General features: G+C 44.6%; 1 protein-coding gene across 2 annotated transcripts in view; it reads left to right on the top strand.

Annotated features, from left to right (window-relative positions):
• Positions 1–2,056: 2,056 nt before the first annotated feature.
• PITPNC1 (phosphatidylinositol transfer protein cytoplasmic 1) overlaps positions 2,057–22,641 on the top strand; it is a 259,452-nt gene continuing 238,867 nt past the window's right edge. For both annotated transcript variants that reach the window (XM_067022241.1, XM_059047030.2), the window contains exon 1: positions 2,057–3,028. Coding sequence is in view for 1 of the 2 variants with exons in the window: in XM_059047030.2 (XP_058903013.1) it covers positions 2,981–3,028 (48 nt within the window). In the remaining variant the exon portion in view is untranslated. The remainder of the gene's footprint in view (positions 3,029–22,641) is intronic.

The following is a 22,641-nucleotide window of genomic DNA, read 5'->3' as shown; positions in this document are numbered from 1 at the left end:
CCCAAGCACTGTTGTAGAGAAAACCCATCGGTTCCCAAGTCCTATCCATATCTTCTACCTTCATCGTCTTTTCGTCATTCTCTGTCTAATTCAGACCCTCTCCATTTGTCTCCTTTAGAATTACAGTAATATAAACCTCTGGCCTCTGGTATCCTTCTGTCCGAACCCATCCAACACACTACCATCAGAATCACTTTCCAACAACACAGATTGTCAGTGCCCCGCTGCTTAATTGTGTCCTGAGGGAGGGGGTGGGAGAGGATTCTCTGTGAAGGCAGTGGCAAAAGCAGTAAGTGGAGCCCTCCTCTAGACAACAGAGTTTTTTCATTTGGCTGGAGTAGGGCTGGGGAAGGGTTGATGGGGCCCTGTGGGAAAGGTAGATTCAGAGCCTTGATCCTCCGGCCAGGGAATTTTAACTTGCTCAGTTAGACCACAGAGAACACTAAGGTTTTGAAGGCAGCAGGATTGGAGCTCTGCCTGAACAAGGGTAACGTGACCAGGCGTGCGGACTGACTGAAAAGGAAAAGTCCAAGGAAAAGGTCAGCTTAGCAGAGGGGAAAGGACGGAAGCATATATGTGGTAATTTGCAGTTTGCGAGATTCGGATAAGTAGTTCCTCAACCGTAATATTCATCAGTAAAATACTTCATTGCAGAATCAATGTCAGGAAACATCTAGGAAAGCCAGGAATTTGTCCACATACCCTGATGTCCTGTTTGCATACGCAGGTGTGGCTAGCCAATACATCCTAGCTGCCTCTGGGAAGAGTTTTAAGTGGCAGAAATGAAGCCACTACGCGTGTTTTAGTAAGAAGCAGGAAAAAGAAAAACAGCTTGAGCTTCCTCTGCGTATCACAGGCTTTCATGTGTTATTATTCAGCAGTACAGTATCAGATTTAGATTTTCCACCTCGAGGAATTTGGTTTAGCTTTAATTAGTTGCTGTGACTCTTTCTAAGCCAACTCTGGGAAGCATTTATCTAAAAAAATAGTTTTTCCCTAGAATATAAGCTGGATAGAGGGTGTCATTTTTCTATCAGCCTTTGTAGCATGTTCACACAGTTTTAATTTCTCTCCAGCCATCTGGATGATTTTAGCCCAGCCCACCATAGTTATATTGGTTAATTACTTATTACTCATAATTTTTAATACTATAAGATTGAGGCCATCAGTATCGCCATCCAAATCCTGTGAGGAGCTGCAGGATCTTAGAGCACGAATATTTTTTCTGAGGAAAGATGATGCTTGCAGGTTATTCTGCAAAGAGGCAACTGATGCATTTTTCATCCGGCAACTTTTCAGAAAAACAAGCTTAAAAATACCAGACAAATGAAAAACAGACTTCAGCAGTTACATGCAGCTTCCTGAGTAACTGAAGAATGTGCCTCTTGTGGTTAAAATGAGGGATCTGTTTAATATGGATGAAATACCAACACTCCAGGCATTTTCACTGACATTTCACTGTGACTTTTTGAACTTGGGAGTGCTGACAGGAAAACCTATTCTTGCTGCTCTGCGAAGCCTGCAGTCAGACTGCAGAGCAGGGCCAGGAGAGGCAAAAGGCTATATGCCTGGTTCACGTTCCCCCTGGTTTGTGTGTCTTTCTGTTTGGATTTCATTTTCATTCACATTGTTGCACTTTCCAGTTTCTGGATTCCTGCTCTGAAACCAGTTAGGAAACCAGGCAAGGGTTTGCTCTCCTGCTCCCAAATCCCATCGCCTCTCCAGCGCTGGTCTTGCTTACCGGACCAAAGTGAAAACGCTCTCGGTGGGCATTTGTAAAAACCTTCTCTAAAGGTCAAGGGGCACTTTTGTACCTTGGACCCAGAAGCTACCCAGAGTGGCTGGACAGAGCACTGTGGCACCCGGGGTACCTTTGAGAACAGATTCAAAGGGTAAAGGAGCCGAAGGGAGCCCCCTTTTCCGATCCTCCCCATCGCCGGCCGGCCTCGACTCTCCGCGGCAGCCCTGCCGTCTGGCAGCAGCCCGGGAGAGACATGCTGTTTTGTTTAAATCCTCCACATTCTTTGCCATTTCCCCATTGGCCGGATGGGGCTACCCTCCCCGCCGAGGCGACTGCTGATGTCAGCTTCGCTCGCACTCGCTCCTCCCGCACCCACCTCCCCGGCCCGAGGCACACTGCAGCTCGGCGCCGACTCTCCGGCCCCGGCGAGGTGGCTGCAAACTCTCGGGCACGCACGGCGCTCGGGGATCCGGACTCGGGGGAGGGGACGCGCACGGAAGGCGCCAGCTTCCTCCCGCCCGCCCCTCGCAGCCGCGAGCCGAGGTCGGAGGAACCCGGAGCCCCAGCCCGGCAGAGCTGAGCGGCAGCGGCGGCGGCGGCTTCCCTTTTCTCCCCCAGCGAGCCCTGAAGCGCCTCGGGGACCGGCCCTAAAAAGAGCAGGAAATCTTGTTTACCGCCCGGGGAGCACAGCCGATCGAGCCTTTGTCTGGAAAGTCAGCATCTCTGGCTCCGTCTGCAATGTGTGCCTGGTGACATTAGCCTTGGGCAGACCGGCCGGAAAAGGGGGGTCGCCAGGTTCAGATCTGGTTTCAGAGGCGGATTGAGCGGGTGACTTTTGTGCATTCGTTTTAATTTTTGGAAATCTCTCTTTTTTTTCCTCCCTCGCCCGCTGCCGGGCATGTCCTGATCTGGCGCCCGCTACTACTGCCCCGGGCTGCCGATCAGAGCGGTTTCCAGTGGGTCTCCCTCCCTCCCTGCCTGACTTTGCAACACCGCGTTCCAGGCGGATCGACCTCGGCGAGGAAGGAGGCGGGGGAGCCGCGAACACCAGGACCCAAGCCTTGACATGCTCTCGGGCGGAGAGGAGGAAGCCAGGACCTGAGCGCACCGCCGGGGCTGCTTCGCCGCCCGGCTCCGAGCACGGGGCTCCGGGCGCTTTGCCCTGCGCCTGTGCGGCAGCCTTGTTGGTCTGCAGGAGCCCCCCTCTTCCCGCCTCGGGGGTCCGCGGCCGGCAGGACCATGCTGCTGAAGGAGTACCGGATCTGCATGCCGCTCACCGTAGCCGAGGTAAGCGCCGCGCCGGGCCCGGCCTCGCCCACTCCCCGTCCCAGGCTCCGGGACGCCGCGCCTCCCGCCTCCGCCTCCCGGCCGGCGGGTCCACTGCGGGCGGCGGGGAAACCCTGGTGGAAAACTGCCTCCTAAACCAGGAGGCTGGAGGGGGAGGAGGAAGTGGAATTTCTGCTTCCACTTGTCACCCCAGCAAGGAGGGCGGCGTTGGGTGGGGCGGTGGACTGCAGGTGGGTTTGGGGGGGGCACCCAGAATCCAGATTGCTGGGGATCAGAATACGCCAAAGGGATTTGGTCGCCCCCTCCCTCCAATTAAGAAAATGAATAAAGCAAACCCAAGAGCCCCAAGCATGCCCTGGTAGCTGGGGGCGGGGGGCGCAATCCGACCTGGCGTGGGCCAAGGTTCCCCTCCCGCCCTTCGCTGGAAGGTTGGGGTAAGGGAGAAGCCCTTGGCCCTCGGGATTTGGAGGGCCCGGGCCCCGCTCCGGGGCACCTCGGAACCCTCGGGGGGTCCGTTTGGGCTCGGACCCCTTGCTATCGCCGCCAGACTGGGCGCCGCTCCCGCCACGCCCGCGCTTCGAGGCCCCCGGACCTGGCTTCGACCTTTCTCTAACCGCTTGGGTCGAAAACTTTCTGCCTGTCTTGTTTCTTGGGCCGCGGGGAGAGCTCTCTGCGGGCGAGCGAGGAACGGCGGGGGGCTGCGGCGCGGCCACAGGGGGGCGCTCCAGCACGTGGGTGCGGGCCCGATCCGGGTTCCCGGGTCCCGCAGCTGCAGGGCGAGTGGAGGCTGCTTGTCCTGGGCTCGTCCTCCACGCGCTGCTCAGGTTCCTTTCTCCCGAACCCCTCCCTCCCCACCCCCTTCCCCCACCCCAAGCCTCAAGCTTGATCTTTCAGGAAATGATGACTCAGTGAGGATTATTCAGGCCCCGGCTTTCCTTTATTCCCGTTCTGCCTCCCTATCTTTGGTGATCTCACAATTGCTTAGCGCTTGTCCAGGGACATCGTGGGAGCTTGAAGCCAATCAAGGCAATTTGAAACTTACCAGTATGGTTTGGTGTGGCAACACACATGACACCGGCGACCCAAACCGTGTTTATGTTTAAATACAGTGCACTTAATCTGTCAGACGTGTTCTTGAGCCACTACTTGGGGAAGGGGCGAGGTGCTCTGGGAGAGAGAAAGATGGGGACTTGTCTTCATTTGTTGTCTGGAGCAAGTGTTAAGGCAAGAGCCAAGTACAATCCAAGGCAAGATCAAAGTATAGCTCCGAGTTTACAAAATGTATTCGAGGGACGCTGGCTGCCAAAGAGATCAGCCCCCACCCCAGCGATCAACGGAGCGGTGCAGTTCGTTGGCTTTGGAGGAGATAGCATTTGAGCAAGGTCTTGAAGGATGGATGCCATGTGGGTAGGCAGACCGTGTAAATCTCGTGGAGAAGCGGCACACAATGCTGTGTGGACGATGGGAGAGGCAAATGAATGAAACTGGTTAACCGGAGTTTTTCTAGAAAAGGTGGAGCTCTGCCCAGCCCTGAGCGATGAGCTGGAGTAGCTCGCTTGGAGGTGTGTCTGCTTCCACTCCGTCTCCTCCTAATGACTTTATTTATTGAGAGGAGTTTGGGATCTAGGGGCAATGCTGGTACTGCATGAAATGCCCGCCATTGCAGGTGATAGTCAAGAAAGTAACCAGCTCTAGAAAATTCTGTACTACCTACAAAATCTCTTTATTCTGGTTTTTTCCCTTCTCAGGCTTTCTTGAACCCTCAGGCACTGCTCTTTCTCCACTTTTTTTTTTTTGGTACTGAAATAACTACAACTTTGGGGTGAAGTAATCACACTTGAGTGGTATAGGTGGAGGCCCTTCCTTTCTTGATTGGCAAATGAAAGGAGACTCGGCCTGTAATATAATGTATAATTATAACTTAATTAATGTGTAATTTATTTGGACCAAAGCATGATTCAGTGTCTGTAAGGTCATATTCCGAAGTAGTTTTCTTCTTTGTTAGTGAGGCAGAGGGGCGGTTTAGATTGAGGAGGGTTTCGAAGCGGAAGGATTCAGATTAACCAAGTCAGATGACGGATGAGGACACGAGGCCCAGCTTGCCAGAGGTTAGACCCTTAGGGTCTGACTGGTAGTGAACCCCACAATCCTCCATCCACCTGAGCACTGTGTCCTCCCAACCTTAACACTGAAAACTGGGAAGCCATTATCTTCAAAGAAGACAATCACCATCAACTTTGGTAGACCTTTAGAAACCTCACTTTTGCTACAACTCTTGATTTGCTTTGGGCCTGGTTCAGCCTGCATGAAACTTCTAGGATTTGTCCCTCTTCTGACAACCACAGTTAATTAGTGGCAATGTCCATACTTTTAAAAATGAGACAAATGCCCTTGTTTTGGAGAGTCATCAAAAGGACCAACACTGTATGTCCATCCTTTTGCCCTGGTCTTATCTAGTTTAACTCTTCTGGGAGGGGAGTGTAAGGGAGACCGGTGTGTTATCCACATGTTGCAGATGAGTGAACAGAGATTCAGGAAGGTTAAGTAATGTGCACCAGACCACACAACTAGTTAACAGCCAAGCCAGAAGCAGAGCCATGGTAAAACCATTAGTATTTGTTTCTCCTTACTCTGCTTCTTGCCCGTTTCTCATGTTTAATCCAGAAAAAAAAAAAAAATTCTTGAAAACAGATAAAGTCAGCACTATCAACTAAATGAAAATCAAAGACCTTTTAAATTGGTGTAGAGTGTGCTAGTTTCTACTATTTCTCTCGCCTTATTTTAACTCATAAAATATGCCTTAGTTCCAGGAAAGAAGAACAGCTCTGGGAGATAAAGCAAGTAAAGCTGAATTACAGTCTAGATCAGTGTTGGTGTTTTGTTTTTCAGACATTCATATCAAGAGTAAAGAATTATAAGTAACATCCCATGGATTTATTTTAATTAAAAAAACCCCACTTCATTGGAATAGTCTCTTCATTTCTTTTCTTTCTTTTTTTTTGCACTATGCGGGCCTCTCACTGTTGTGGCCTCTCCCATTGCGGAGCACAGGCTGCGGACGCGCAGGCTCAGCGGCCATGGCTCACGGGCCCAGCCGCTCCGCGGCATGTGGGATCTTCCCGCACCAGGGCACGAACCCGTGTCTCCCGCATCGGCAGGCGGACTCTCAACCACTGCGCCACCAGGGAAGCCCTCTTTCTTTTTTTTAAAAAATAAATTTACTTATTTATTTTTGGCTATGTTGGGTCTTCACTGCTGTGCCCAGGCTTTCTCTAGTTGCAGTGAGCGGGGGCTACTGTTCATTGCGGTGCGCGGGCTTCTCATTGTCGTGACTTCTCTTGTTGTGGAGCACGGGCTCTAGGCACGCAGGCTTCAGTAGTTGTGGCACATGGGCTCAGTAGTTGTGGCTCGCAGGCTCTAGAGCGCAGGCTCAGTAGTTGTGGCGCATGGGCTTAGTTGCTCCGCGGCATGTGGGATCTTCCCGGGCCAAGGCTCGAACCCGTGTCCCTTGCATTGGCAGGCAGATTCTTAACCACTGCACCACCAGGGAAGCCCCTCCTCATTTATTTTCAATGTTGTTGTCTCTGAACTAAATATAAGCCCGTTGGAAAGTTCTAAACAGCAAAGGTCCCTGGGGGCCAATAGTCGCCTCTGAAGAGACAGTTGTCATTGTCTTCATTTGAAACATTTGGTGATATAGATTCTAAACTTTAGACTTGGAAGGGCCATTAGAGATGGTCTAGAGTTGAACCATTTCATTTTGTGGAGGAGAAGACTAGAGCTGTAGAAGGTGCTGTTAGTTGCCCATCTCATAGCCAAGGGCAAGGTATAGGCAAGAACCTGGAGCAAAGCTCTTTTGCTGGGATTCCTTGTTGGAAGGAAATAATCCCTAAACCGAATGTGCAAAGCAGGAGACTAAATCAGTCTCTAGTTGGAAGGTGGGTTGGAGACTCTGACCTTGTCTTCTTAGGGGAATTTTAGGGGTTGTCAGCTGCCCCTAAAGGTGGCCAGGGGCCTCTCTTTGAAGCTGCTTTTGTATAACAAGTCCACTGGTTTTCCTTAGATTGTATTTTTTTGGGGGGTAGCTTTTGGATGTGTGGCTCAATGCAGATTATGGTGTTCAAGGCCCTTCCCTCCTAAGCCACCCCTCGGTGCTGCCACTGGTCCCGGCATCCTGATCCCAAACTGCATCTTCAGGACTCTGTGGAACACAGTCTGATCACTCCTCCCTGACAGGTCCTTATCAGTAAGATAAGCATCTTCCAAGAGCTGAGCACAGCCCAGTATGATCTAAGGTGGGAATCTTTTCAACTTCATTGCTTGCTTTGGTGTTTAATACTTCCTGTTCTGACTGCATCAACATTAATGTCTGGGATTTACTTGTGATCTTCAGGGACTTGATGCACAATGAAAAGCAGAAACACTCCCCTCCAAGAAAAGAAGAAAGAGAGAGAAAAGAAAAAAAACCCAACTTTTTTTTTTTTTTTTTGCGGTACACGGGCCTCTCACCGTTGTGGCCTCTCCCGTTGCAGAGCACAGGCTCCGGACGCGCAGGCTCAGCGGCCATGGCTCACAGGCCCAGCCGCTCCGCGGCATGTGGGATCTTCCCGGACCGGGGCACGAACCTGTGTCCCTTGCATCGGCAGGCGGACTCTCAACCACTGCGCCACCAGGGAAGCCCCAAAACCCAACTTTTTAACAGAATATTATTTTATTCTTTGTCCTGGCAGGGAGCCAGCACACTTTATCCAGGTTCCCCTGAGTCCCCAGAGAATTTTCTTGCACACATTTCTGAGAACAGATTTGGGATCGGGGTGATGCCGTCTCTGGAATGACATAAATGAAGATGCCGAAATGCCCAATAGTGCTCCTTTTTGCTCCGTTTTAAAGCATTTTTGTGAAATGCATCTGCAAACCTAATGGGGCAGAAATTCTTTAAGGAAAGAGGTTTTTGTAATATATATAAATTTATTTATTTATTTTTCGGCTGCGTTGGGTCTTTGCTGCTGCGCGCAGGCTTTCTCTAGTTGCGGCGAGCAGGGGCTCCTCTTCACTGCGGTGCGTGGGCTTCTCATTGCAGTGGCTTCTCTTGTTGCAGAGCATGGGCTCTAGGAGCGTGGGCTTCAGTAGTTGTGGCTCACGGGCTCAGTAGTTGTGGCTCGCGGGCTCTAGAGCGCAGGCTCAGTTGTTGTGGCGCACAGGCTGGTTGCTCCGAGGCACGTGGGATGTTCCCGGACCAGGGCTCCAACCTGTGTGTCCCCTGCATTGGCAGGCGGATTCTTAACCACTGTGCCACCAAGGAAGGCCAGGAAAGAGGTTTAAAGTTTGATATTTTCATCAACACTTTGTTTTCTGTACAAAGTGATATCCTTGAATGTAAAGGAGAAAAGACTCCTTGGATTAATCTCATAGACCTTCTCCAGGATTCCTCATAAACAGAATTTTGGAATTTTTTTTTTTTTTTTAAGAATGAGCACTATTTTGACTTTTTTTTTTTTTTTTTTCCTAATTGTTAGCTTAGTTGGGAGGGACAAAGGCTGGGGTTGTGAGTGATTTCTGGGTGATCCCGTTAGCTTCTCTGGCCTGTTTTACAGTTATCAGGGAACAGTGTTGCTCATTGCTGCCCAGCTGTCTCCCAAAGCTCCCTTCTTGGTCGTGAGGGGCACCCGGGAAGTGGGGAGTGGATTAATGGATCAGTGCAAACCTTTCACCACTCATAGAACAGACAACAAGGAGCAGATGCTGTCTTCCCGGCCGGTCAGTGAAAGTGACTTTGTGGAGAAAGGACACTGCATTTTCCCTGTGATTTGTCTGTGAATGCCTGTCACATGAAACAGATTCTAGGCCTTGGGAGAAAAAAAAAAAAACCACAACACTATTGTTAACAAAACCCTAGTTAAAAGTGGGTAGTAATTAACTTTTGCTTTTCATTACAAAGGCAGGTGGCAAATTCCCAAGGCTCTTAAAAATCAACTTCAAAACACTGTATCTGATGGAGTAGAACTGATATTCAGGGAAAGTGAGGCATCTTCGTTTCAGAAAGGCTTTCATTTTGGTGAATGGAGAATACTATTTTTTATAGGTAGTTTTTTTAAAAAAATAATCTATTTTCAACACTTAACCTCTTTAAGATCTCTTCCTTGTCCCAGAGTGTCAATCAGGGAAGTGTGCATGTGTGTGTGTGTGTGTGCGTGTGTGTGTGTGTGTGTGTGTGTGTGTGTGTAGGGCAGAGGGTTCACAAAGATGTTTTGTTCTTTTAAATATAAAAGTGTGTGCACAGTGACAGGCAGTAAGTGTGTTTTTCAGGGGCAGCGATTACTGGAAAAGTACGTCGAGGTTCATTGCTTTGGCCGCCTGAGTGAGGGCGCAGGTGCCCTGGCTGGCCTCTGTGGATTCTGGCCTGTTTTCTGTTGCCTAGAGGTCTGTATGGTCAAGTAACTCAGAAAACTTTTTTGAAAACTAGCAAACATGTCTGCCTCTGTTCAGAGAAGAAGACAAATACAGAAACCAGCTGATTTGTAGCAAAAAGTCAGGAAGCTTTTACAAATCTTTAGCAGATGCAGCTCTCTGGGAGACGAAAAAAAGAATTTCAGATTGCAGACTGCCAACTGCCTGCCCTCTGTGTCTCAGGCTTGAAATCAGGGATTTTGTTGTATTCCCAAGTGGAGATTTTTTGTAGGCTACATGGCAGATGAAGTTGAAGTGTGTTATAACTATTAAAATTGGAAAACAAATTGTATCTGGAAAATATAAAGTTTGAAAAAAGTATCTTATAAAAACTTATAGGCAATTCATACAGACAGGATCTCAGGGGTGCACACCTCCAGGGGGCGCCATTTACATGGAGCCCAATGGGAACGGTGCAACGTGATAGCCCTGCAGCTGACCAACTGTCTTTGTCAGGCCTCTCAAACTCCCCAGCCCCTGGTGCTGTCATGTGTTAAAACTTGAGAGTTAATAGCAGTCTTGCAGGTTTATACGTGGATATGTTACCTCCTCAGAGACACCTTTCCTGACCACTCCATATAAAAGTTTTCCCCTATTATTCTCTATCTTTGCACTTATTTCCTTCATAGCATTTATCTTTTTAAAATTTTTTTATTGGAGTATAGTTGATTTACAATGGTGTGTTAGTTTCTGCTGTACAGCAAAGTGAATCAGTCATACGTATACATATATCCACTCTTTTTTTAAGATTCTTTTCCCATATAGGTCATTACAGAGTACTGAGCAGAGTTCCCTGTGCTATACAGTAGGTTCTTATTAGCTATCTATTTTATATATAGTAGTGTGTATATGTCAATCCCAGTCTCCCAATTTATCCCTCCCCCCTTTTGCATTTATCTTAGTCTGTATTTATTTGTTTACTTGTTTGTCATCCATCTCCATCACTATCTTTTCAACGTGTAATCCACATAAGAAAATACTAACAAGATCTTTTAACTTATTTTTCTTTCACACGAAGTCTTTGAAATCCAGTGTGTATTTTCCATTTGCAGCACATTTCTTTTTTTTTAATTAATTTTTTTTTTTATATTGGAGCATAGTTGATTAACAATGTTGTGTTAGTTTCAGGTGTAGAGCAAAGTGATTCAGTTATACATATACATGTATCTTTTCTTTTTCAAATTGTTTTCTTTTAGGTTATTACAGAATATTGAGCAGAGTTCCCTGTGCTGGCACATTTCAATTCCCATTGGCCACTTGGCAGTGCTCAAGGGTAACATGTGGCTGGTGGCTGCCATATTGGATAGGGCAGCTCTAGTGCTTAAACCTTGGGTCTGACACACAGTAAATGCTTGCTGAGGATGAGAAGAAGCTGAGAAAAATAGGAACCTTTTAGGAAAGCGGACCCTCGATGTTTTCCTTCACACTGTTTAAGTTTTTCACTTAAGCTTTATACCTCTTGAAATTTTGCAAACTAGAGATTCTTTTTTATTAAAAACCTCCTCATTTTAAAATTCCACAGCAGTACCTCTGAGAAGTTTGAGGTCATTCATTCCTGGGAGTTAATGTAATCAGTCTGCCTTCCTCCAGATTCCTGGAGGAGCATATTCAATATCTATTGTTATATAACAAATTTTCACAAACTTAGCAGCTTCAAACAATACCCATTTATTATCTCTCAGTCTCTGTGGACCAGAAGTCCGTGTGGCTGGATTCTCTGCTCAGGGCCTCACAGGGTTGAAATCAAGCTGCATGTTCTTCTGGAGCTTGGAGTACTCTTCCAAGTTCACCTGGTTGTTGGCAGAATTCAGTTCCTTGTGGCTGTAGGACTAAGGTCCCCCCGTTTCTTGCTGGCCATCAGCTAGGGGCCAGCTCTTAGAGGCCACCTGCTATTTCGTGCCATGTGGCCCTCACCACAATGTGGCCGTTTGCCCCTTCAAAGCCAACAGGAGAGCATTTGCTCCAACTTTGAACCTCTGACTTGTCTCTGATCTCTACTCTTTTTCAGAAAGAATGGTCTGATTAGGCCCATCCCCATTCAAGGTGAAGGAATTGTACACGTACAGGGTGTGCACACTGGGGGCCTCGGGGATCATTCTGCCTATACCGTAGGGAGATGAGCTGAATTGAAAGTTTCTGTTGGAGGAAAGAAGTAGCTATTTCTCGTATCTAGGAAACTTAGGGATCTGGAAGGTTCAAGCTGGCCCTGGGGCAGCATGAAATACTGCACAAATATAGTATGATAATAATTATATTATTAAATATTAATTAATTAATAATATATGTTAATTTATCAGTAATAAATTTATTATTAATAAATATAAAATACAAGCACAAATACTTACTGAACTCTTACTCTGTGCCAGGTGCTAGGCCAGGTGCTAGACCTGGTGCCAGGGATGGAGCAGCAAACAAGGCAGGCATGGCCCCCACCCTCTTATTGCTTACAGTCCAGAGAACATTGGAGAAGTTTCCTTGCCATCTTGAAATGGGTTATGGGGATGGTTGCACAACTCTGTGTAAATATATTAAAAACCATTGAGTTGGTATGTAAAATACATCTCAATAAAGCTTTTTTTTTTTTTTTTTTTTTTTAAAGAGGTATCTATGGATTTTTCCAGCAGAATAGACATCTATGTTCAGAGAGAGAGAGAGCCATTGACAGAAAGTACAGAAATTGAATTATGAGTACGAACACTGAAAAGTTATGGTCCTTGTCCTCAAGAAGATGACTCCGATTTTCCTGAATTTAGACAGCTTTCCAAAGGAGTTGTTCTCTTCTGCAGCAGTGTGGGGGGAAAAAAAAAAAAAAACTCTGCCGGATTTGGACTAGAATGACCACAATTTAGGTCAGAATTTGATACTTAGGGGCAAAAACATAATCACAACTTGAACAGCTACAGGGCTTTAGGGTACCAGGCCGGGGGGGTGCGCGGGGGATGGACATTCACTGACAGATTTCACGATCCTCCGGAACAGCGCCCCTCCCCACCCCTAATCAGGGACAGAGGCTGGCACCAGCCATCGTTAATGGAAGGAACAGTAAGTACCTGGTGACCTTTCTGGCTGGGGTTCCAGGTGCAGTCCTCTGCTTTCTCTGCACATTGAGTGGGAAATGATGTGTTGACAGAATAAATCCTGGAATATGTGTTCTGGAGGAGATGGTTCTACATGGGAGTTGAGTCCTCTGCTTTATTCATCTCTGGCAGACGTCCTTGAGACTTTCCATCACAGGCTTCATTATAAAACAGGCTAAATGACTATTTAAACTGTGTGTCAATAGTCTCTGTCTAGGATGGCAAAATCATGCCGCATTAGGCTGGGCAAGTCTCCCAGGATGACACAGAGGTAGAAGGAGTCCTCCTGTGCCCAGGACACACTGTCTTGGCCACTAGCTTTACCCGTGACAGAGAAAGGAGTCTAGGGTCACTGTCCACTTCCTGGCTTATGGCCTGAGCAACATTATACAATGCTGTTTGTTGATTTAGAAACACGAAAGCCAGAGCTCACCAAGATTTTGACATCAAGTATAAAGTGAGTCATTCTTGCATTTCCCAGCACTCTGACAAAGGGGCCAGCTCTTAAAACTCCTTTTTAGACTTTAGTGGAAATCGACTCAACCTCAACAAGTAGCTAATGTTAAGTTCTTGATCAGATTTATCCAATGGTTCTTCACTTTTTAAAAAATCTTTGTGTTTTTTTTTTTTTTTTTTTTGCTTCTTTTAAGTTTGGTTGAAGCACGGTCTTCTAGAATATTCCTGCTGTTCCCAAGCAAAGAAAAAACATCATCATCCTTTAATTTCTTTAGAATTAATCTGACAATCTTTGGGGTGTTGTTTCTTTTCCAGAAAGAATCACCTAGAGAAGTAAGATTGGCCAAACAAATGTAATTTGATGACAACCTGTAGTAATGTTGTTTAAGCACCTAATCTAAGCCTCTAATCTCCAAAGACTGCTCCCTGTCCCATGTCAACTACACACACATACACACACCATTTAGGTCTGATTATATTTGCTGTATTAAGGTCAGATCCAGAGGTTTCTGAGCATTAGTTTGTGTATTTTTTTTTATACCCCAATTAACTGATCTGTGTATTTATTCAGAAGAAAATTTATCAGCTGGGGATAGAGAAGTCACCATGAACTTGGATGCTAATATAATTAAGTGATTGAAGCCTTCAAATGCATTAGGTCTTATTTGCTGGATTAGTTGGAGTTCCCCAAAACTCTCCAATATTTTCTAGTTTTAAACGTGATGGTGGGATTTATTGATTTATTTATTCTTAAAATGACTAAGTTTCACTTACCTCTTGACTCTCTGGCAAGAGTGTTTCCAACTGGCATAGCCCGTTTATAGAAATGGTGTAGGACCTTTTAATGAATACTGTGCCCACGCTTCCTGAAAGGTATCACGGAGGACTGAATAGTCCCTAAGGAAGTGCAGGGTTACACTGTTCATTTTGCTTACCTGAGCCATCTCTGTCTTCGTGTCTTACACAGATTGTGAAAGTTGCTTGCCCTGATTCTCTCTCTTTTTTAAAATAAATTTATTATTTATTTTTGGCTGTGTTGGGTCTTCGTTGCTGTGCGCAGGCTTTCTCTAGTTGCAGAGAGCAGGGGCTGCAGTGCACGGGCTTCTCACTGCGGTGGCTTCTCTTGCTGCGGAGCACCCGCTCTAGGCGCGCGGGTTTCAGTAGTTGTGGCACACAGGCTCTGTAGTTGTGGCTCGCGGGCTCTAGAGCGCAGGCTCAGTAGTTGTGGCGCACGGGCTTAGTTGTTCTGCGGCATGTGGGATCTTCCCAGACCAGGGCTCGAACCCGTGTCCCCTGCATTGGTAGGTGGATTCTTGACCACTGTGCCACCAGGGAAGTCCTCACCTTGCTTTTCTGTACATAATAAAATAGCGCTATGTGCCTCGGTGACACATCCCGTGAAACCTGCTTGGAAAGTAAGAGTTTTAAAACTTCAGTTTCTGTTTTGTATGCTTGGATTGCAAGCAGTCACATTCTGCATGCAAAGGAGGCAAAGAGAAATTACATTCGTCCAGCGCTTTCTTGTTTATTTAGTCCTTGTAATGGTCCTGTGAGTTGGATATTAGCATCCCATTTTACAGATGTGGATCACAGGTGCTTGCATGGCTAGTCAATGGTAGACCTGGATTCATACCCATGCTGGTCAGACTTCCGAGCCCAGGCTTTTTGCTTTCCCAATTCTGCCTTCCCTAGAATCCCAAAGCTGGAAGGAGCATTAGAGATTATTTAGTTCTATCCCAATACACACACACACACACACACACACACACACACACACACACCCCTTAAAGATTAAATAACTTGTTCAGGTTTATCAAAGGAAATAATTGGGGGCAGGTAGTTCTTCTGTTCCAATTAAGCTAACAGAGGGGTCCGTAAGTTTTATCTCCTACTGAACAATCAGTTTTACTCAAGTATTACACCAAGTGACATTCCTCAGTTTAACTTTGATAAATGAATCATACTCCTCTTTGAAAAGAAGTTTTGTAATTCATGCTCTAAAAAGAGAACCACCCCTACACTTTCAGAAATTATTCCTTTTAATGGCAGTGACAGCCTTTGGCTTTCATAGACATCTTTAGCCGAGATGTTCGCTGATAAGCACCTGTGGGTTTCTCAAAATTAGTATCTGGAAATAACAATGGGAACAGACAAGTGACACCATGTTTCTGGCACATTTCGTGGAAAACTTAAACTTCTTCACATGGAGGTAAGCAAACTGGAGGGTATGAAAAATGATCAAAATGTATTAGTCAGCACTGTGTACTTTCCCTTCCTGCTGAGATGGCGGCTCCTTGGAAACTTGTGTCTCACCTTTACTAGCATTGCCTCACAGGCAGTTTACGAAACACATGCACAAATTCATATTGCTCCTGTAGAGTCACACCTCATGTGGGCTAAAATAAAATTTTTAACTTGGTAAGATTATTATTCCGAAAATGGAGCTATAAAAGGCTTTTTTCAAAATTAAAAATTGTCCTCCAAAGACATTTACCATTATCAGGAATGTTCAAAACAATGAAAAAAATCCAAACAAACCTGTCTTAAATTTTACGGCGGAGATTCAGAGACGTTTTGCTCTGTGTCAATACTATGGAAATAAACATGTAATGCCCTAAAGTGAACTATTGGAAGGGGACCACACTTAATTGGATGTGTACATTCAGGTCAGTTTTTTAAAATAATTTTTTAAAAATATTATGGTAAAACATATTACATAAAATTACCATCTTAACTTTTTGTTCTTTTTCCCACACTCTGCGGCATTCAGGATCTTACTTCCCTGACCAGGGATCGAACCCTCGCCCCCTGCAGGGCGAGTGTAGAGTCTGGACCGCCAGGGAAGTCCCCTTAACTATTTTTCTTAAACTTATTATTTTTAATTTTTATTTAATTTTATATTTATTTATTTATGGCTGTGTTGGGTCTTGGTTGCTGCACGTGGGTTTTCTCTAGTTGCTACTTTTCATGCGGTGCACAGGCTTCTCATTGTGGTGGCTTCTCTTGTTGCGGAGCACGGGCTCTAGGTGCACGGGTTTCAGTAATCGTGGCACGCGGGCTCAGCAGTTGCGGCACACGGGCTTAGTTGCCCCACGGCATGTGGGATCTTCCCAGACCAGGGATCGAACCCGTGTCCCCTGAATTGGCAGGCGGATTCTTAACTACTGAGCCACCAGGGAAGTCCTTAACAATTTTTTTAAGTGTAGAATTCGGTAGCATGAAGGGCATTCACATTGTTGGCCAGCCATCACCACCATCCATCTTCAGAACTCTTTTCATCTTGTAAAACTGAAACTCTGTACCCATAAACAATAACTCCCTAGCCACCTCCCTGCAGCCCATGACAACCACCATTCTACTTTCTGTCTATGAGTTTACTGTTCTAGGTATCTGGTCAGAATTTTTTTCTTTCCTTTAAAGCATTGGTTATATTACTTTATCATTAAACTCATACATCGTTTCCTGAAGCAAATTTAATAAAACTTGAATTAACAGAAGGTAACTAGAAATATTTTCTGAATTCTGCCTTCTTTCAAAGGAGGAAAATGACAAGATGGACCTGGATCCATATTTTGGGTGGCATTAATGACTCAATTAGTGACCTATACCTTTGTAGCAACAGCTGGAGTGCCTGACCGTTTTCATTCAGGAGTCCTACTATATTGTCATTTAACACAAAAAGTGCATTTGCTTGGAAAACTTACTAAGGCAGGAAAAAGTACCAGTGCATTTTAGAAGTATTTCCAACAAAGTTGACACTGACAAGTGTTCTTCTATTAAAGTAGAAGACAGAATATTTGATTAATGATAATGCTTTATTTCTGTACCAGGTGGAAACAGACATCAATTGGACCCTTTTTCTAAATAAGAGGTACAGTTAAAATGTTAGCTTTTTTTTTTTTTTTTTTAAGGATTTGATAAATATTTAACTCAGGAGAAAAAAAACTAATTTGTTATTATGAAGGCTTATTAATAAGTTAACTTTGCAACATTTTCATTGTTGTCAATTCTTAGTGATGTCTGTAGGTAGAGTTTTCAACTCACTAGCCAACAATGTGGACTTCATTAGATTTTATAGGATTACAGTCCTGCCGCTCTCAAGGAGCAGTTTGTGTCCTGTACTGTCCAAGAAAGTAGTGGGTTGTAGAAAAATGTTGGTCTCCAGTCTGAGAACTTTCCAGTGCGCTTGGGCCACCTTACAGATGTCTGTTTAATCTCTAATGCACCCGAAATAGTAGACATCCGCAAAACAAAGTCACAGAAAACAACACTCTTAAAGTAGTCATTAGCAGTCTAACCAAATAGAAAAACAACACTGGGTAGATGTTTAAGAAAACAAGACTTGTAATCACCTCCTTGTATGGACAGGTAGTTCTGAAGACAGGGCTTATCGCTAAAGTTTGTATTTGAACCCCTGGACATGTCTTCTGAGATGTGTGAGTTCCCTGTGGTTTGTACCCTCTTGACATGGGCCTTCATCAGGAAAATTTTGCTGAGTTTACCCTGACCTGAAATAATGATGATGAAGACGCTAGAGCCGATGAAAAGACAAATAAAGCCATTCATGTCACCTAACATTTATCATCATTCTGGGCTGTTTCAGCCTCCATTAAAGTGACATGGTGGATAAAAGTGGTTTTCTCAATGCTTGAAAAGTGCTGTGAAAATAGACGGTTCTTTTGCTCAATGAGACAGCTTTAAAGATGTGAAACAGAGTTATTTAATCCCCCCCAAGTGCAAAGGGTTTGGTAACTAGAATTGTATTTAATCATCGGGGTACAGACTGTACTGTGTACACTGGAGACCCAAATCCTGGACTATTAAAGGCTATGACGATGCTTCTTTTTTGGATGTTATGTTTCTGTTGCTCATAAAGAGGCATCGTGCCCAAAATGAAAAACCTTTAGATTCAGGATTCAATAGTTCACCTCTTTGGGATTGTGTTTGCTGGAAACTTGGATGCAGCTGAGTGTAATTATGTTTTTCAGCAGTATGACATACAGTGCTGCAGAGATGGGTGTTCTTAGAGATTTCTTGCCAAGACTGGTTTGGTTATTGTTTTCTTAAAAAATAGTAATTAGGCTATTAGTTGTCCAAATGGAATAATCCCCTTAAGCCTTTTCGAGAAACACACTTCCAAAAGGGTCAAGTATATTTAAAATTAGCCATTATTTACATAGTGCAGCCTTCTGCCTTAGCTCTTTTAGGAGGTTTTTGTTTGTTGGTTGGTTGGTTGGTTGGTTGGTTATGTCTGTCAGAAACCATCTTATTTTTTTTAAAGGGGTTCAGGAATGGTTCTCATGTCAAAAGCAGCCAAATCCCTGGCATCAAAGAAGCTTCATCATAGGTTCATCTGTTTTTCATCTGCAGAACGGCTGCATTCAGTGTTGTCCTGGCCTTTGGACAGTCTCGTCTGTGGATCTGGAGAAGGAACTGCCCACGGGCCTTGCAGGTCTCTAGTTTTGCTTTGTTTTTTTGCGATACGCGGGCCTCTCACTGTTGTGGCCTCTCCCGTTGTGGAGCACAGGCTCCAGACGCGCAGGCTCAGCGGCCATGGCTCACGGGCCCAGCCGCTCGGCGGCACGTGGGATCTTCCCGGACCGGGGCACGAACCCGTGTCCCCTGCATCGGCAGGCGGATTTTCAACCACTGCGCCACCAGGGAAGCCGGGAAGCCCGCAGGTCTCTATTTTTGAGAATACTCAAGAGCAAAGGAAAAAGAGGCAGTTAGAAATGGTGGCCAGGGCTAATGGCCTGTGGTCCTGGGATGGAGCACAGGCCTATGTTTGTGACCACTGGGCTCAGGATCTGCCCTGGTGTCTCTCAGATCCCCAGATGAGGTAGAACCTGTTTACCCTGATGCAGACTCACTTGGCCCTGCCACATGCCACCGCACGACACACCTTTTGGGTGTGTCTCACCTTAAAGCTGGATGATCAGCTTTCTTTCCCGTTGGTTGAGTCTTTTTGTTTTTTGTTTTTGGTTGGGTCTTTTTGAATGGCAAATCAGCCGTACCTTACAAAGTTCATCTTTTAAGTCCTGGTAATCGCCCCACCTCTCACGGGGAGTATCATCCCTGAAAAGAGGCCTCATCACTTTCAAACATGATTTTCCTTTCATTTTCCTCTACCCTTTGCTTGGCATTTTATCTCCTGGAGCTAAAGTACCTATATTGCCCTAACTCGGGGTTTCTGGCTTAGGGTAGTGCAGTATGGTGAGGCCTTGCTGATTGATAGCCATGAATTGATTTAGGAAGACTGGATTTTCTCGTGCCTCAGTTTCCTCGACTTTCAATACCCCTCTTTTTTAATTTAATTTTTTATTTCTCATACAAGTTTAAAGGTTACAGTTATTTATAGTTATTATAAAATATCGGCTCTATTCCCCGTGTTGTGCAATACATCCTTGAGCCTATCTTATATCCAGTGGTTTGTACCTCCCTCTCCCCCAGCCCTGTATTTCCATTCCATGCTTCCCTCTCCCCACTGGTAACCACTAGTTTGTGCTCTATAGCTGTGAGTCTGCTTCTTTTTTTGTTATATTCACTAGTTTGTTGTATTTTAAGATTCCACATACAAGCGATATCATACAGTATTTGTCTTTCTCTCTGACTTCTCTCACTTAGCACAATGCCCTCCAATTCCATCCATGTTGCTGCAAACGGCAGTGTTTCATTCTTTTTTATGGCTGAGTAAGATTCCAATACTCTTCTTTTTGCCACCAGGAGGGGCTGATCACATGACCTACAAGCCCACTCAGCAAATGTAAGGGACAGTGATAATTGTCCAGGTTTGGATGCTGTGTGAATACCTGGTAATCATGCATTCCCTGAGCTCTGCATGAAATCACACGGTCTCACACCTTTAAATACCTTTATTTTAGAAGTCCATGTAGTACAATATTCATTTTTGGAGTCTGTACTTTCCAAATGGCCAGTGGGAAGGAATCCTGAGGTGTCCAGAGGATCTGAGTTTGTCCTGTGGGAACGTTATGTCATAGTAACAAATGCTTAAGGATTAGTGTATTTCCAGCCCTGCAGAAGCTATAAATTGCTTCCTAAAATTTTATTCTCCAACACCGTGATGTTTATGTTGCTATGGTGGTATGTCTCTTGCTTGGGTGTCAAGATTGCCATTGGAAATAGATAGGCCAAAATAACAGCTTAACAGGTGGCTGTGCTTTGTGAAGTTGTTTGTAAAACTATTTTATGAAGTCCAGTACAAGTAAATCACGCAACTGTGCCCTTTACTGTATTTTTTATTTGATCACATTCTCATTTTTCTTTCTTAACACATTCCTCCCCTTTCCATTTTAAATATATATAGACTATTCCCCTTTTTCAAGCAGCACCAGGCTGATTTCCTGTAGTAACACAAGGCAAGATTCCAGCTCATTTTATTTAGCAGTGGACGTCCTTTCCTTATTTTGTGTAGTTGGAACCCTCCTCCTAAAAATAACCCTTCTTTTTTTACTGTGCTTCTTTTTATAGCTACTGTGCTCTTTATTTAAATAAACTTCTTTTTAATATGCCATTTACATATATATGTACCTACACACATATACATGTACACATACATATAGGTATATATATTTCCCTGTAAGGTATAATCCTTACTGAATGTGGTAATAGAAATTGTTTCCATTGACCTGTCATTAAGCTGTCACCTGTTATTTATGGTCATTTTCTTTTGAGATAAAATTTAGAGAGAACCTGAGTGTTAAACTAGTTCAGCTTCCTACCCACTGTAAGAATGTTCTATATAATCTTGCATGGCAATCATCTTGCCTTTTAGCTTAAATACCAGCATGGCAGGGTGCTTGCTCTTCTGTGATATAACATCTATGATTGTCCACTTTGATGTGTTAGAAGATGCTTTTTTTTTTTTTGGCTGAGCGGCTTGTGGGATCTTAGTTCCCTGACCAGCGATCAAACCCAGGCCACCAGCAGGGGAACTGGGGAGTCCTAACCACTGGACCACCAGGGGATTCCCAGAAGATGCTCTCTTATGTTTAGTTGATGTCTGCCTCCCTAGAACTTTCATTTTCCTGTCTATGGTGACACAAACACAAGCCACTTCCACATGCTGGCTCTTTAAATATTTAGAGAAAACTATAATGTTGTCCTTTGTTTTTCTCTTTTGCTGGCTTAATATCCACAATTCCCTCAACAATTCACCTTAGGAAATGGTTTCAGACTCCCTCCCCAATCTGTTGGACCTCCTCTGTTATTGCCCTTTCAAAAATATTGAATGCGGTGCTCTAGAGCAAGGGTCAGTAAACTTTTTCTGTAAAAAGGCCAGATAGAAATATTTTAGAATTGCAGGCTATAAGATTGCCATAACTCGACTCTGACCTTGCGACATGAAAGCAGGAGGAGACAATTCGCAAATGAAAGGGCATGGCTGTGTCTGGTAAAATTTTATTTATGGACCCTGAAATTTGAATTTCATATAATTTTCAGACGTCATGAAATATTATTCTTTTGCCTTTTTTCAACCCACGCATAGCTAGCTCGTGGGCCATACAAAAAGAGGTGTGGGCCAGGTTGGGCTCAAGCTATCGGAGGACCCGTGCTGAAAATATGGGAACTGTTACTTCAGCACCTTATGCTATGTTGATGCTTTAGTATCAGCATTGTCATTTTTGGAAGCTGCATCAAACTGCTGGCTGACAAGGCGATCAGTTCACCTTCGTCTTATCCACTTGATCTTCTGGCAAAGCTAAGTCTCTCCATCCGGTGTGTCTGAGGCCTACAAAAACAAGCAGCCTTATAGCGACAACAACCATTACCGTAGGACTTTGAAATGTAAATGTAATGAATGGCATCTGCTGATTTCAAGTTTGACAAAGTGTTTTTGGTTCTTGCTTTTGTTATTTACCGTATTAGCTACTCCTCTTAATTTAGTGCTAGATGTGATAAGCATGCCTTTCTGTCTTCATCCAACAACACAGCGACTTTTCAGTCCAATCCAAATCCTAAAATAGAGGTCATAGCTGCTCACCTTGGTTGCAGACCCCAGTAAGCACTTGGGTAGAGAGATGAAGCCTTCAGTTATATTAATAAGCTTAAGAATGGATTATTCTCCACTTCCTCATTAGTTTTAATTTTTAAAATAAGGTTCTCATGAAATTTTTTGGAAACAGTTTAACCAAGATTATAATTTACCATGCAGAGGAGAAAATTAAGTAAATGGCGAAGCCGTTTTTTTTTTTTTTTTTTTTTAGTGCCTAAATGTTTAATTAAAATTATATATTTCTCTATGTGGACATTTGCTTAAGAAGGCTTTGCTTTTTCACAAGAAAGGGGAAAATACAGAGGGCCAATGTTTGTGGAACATTCTAGTGTGCCAGGATCACTGTGTTAATTATCTCATTTCATCTTTGCAGTCATCCTCCAAGGTGGATCCTAATATCTTCATTTTACAGATGTCAGAGAATCAGTGGCAGATTTGGATTCCAATCCAGGGCTCTTTGGCTACAAATTTCCATTTGCTTTCTCCAACACCATTGCTTTCCACAGCCAAAGAGAAGTTGACATTCATTCATTATCAAGTTACTTGTATTAATTTAGACAGTTGATTCTAAAATGGATATATGTTCCTGAATTAGTTACTGGAATGATACATTTCTAGAG

Source organism: Kogia breviceps, chromosome 19 (assembly GCF_026419965.1).
Source record: "Kogia breviceps isolate mKogBre1 chromosome 19, mKogBre1 haplotype 1, whole genome shotgun sequence".
Taxonomy (NCBI): Eukaryota; Metazoa; Chordata; class Mammalia; order Artiodactyla; family Physeteridae; genus Kogia; species Kogia breviceps.
The sequence above is the reverse complement of the archived record's forward strand: the minus strand, read 5'-3'. Positions and strand labels throughout refer to the sequence as shown.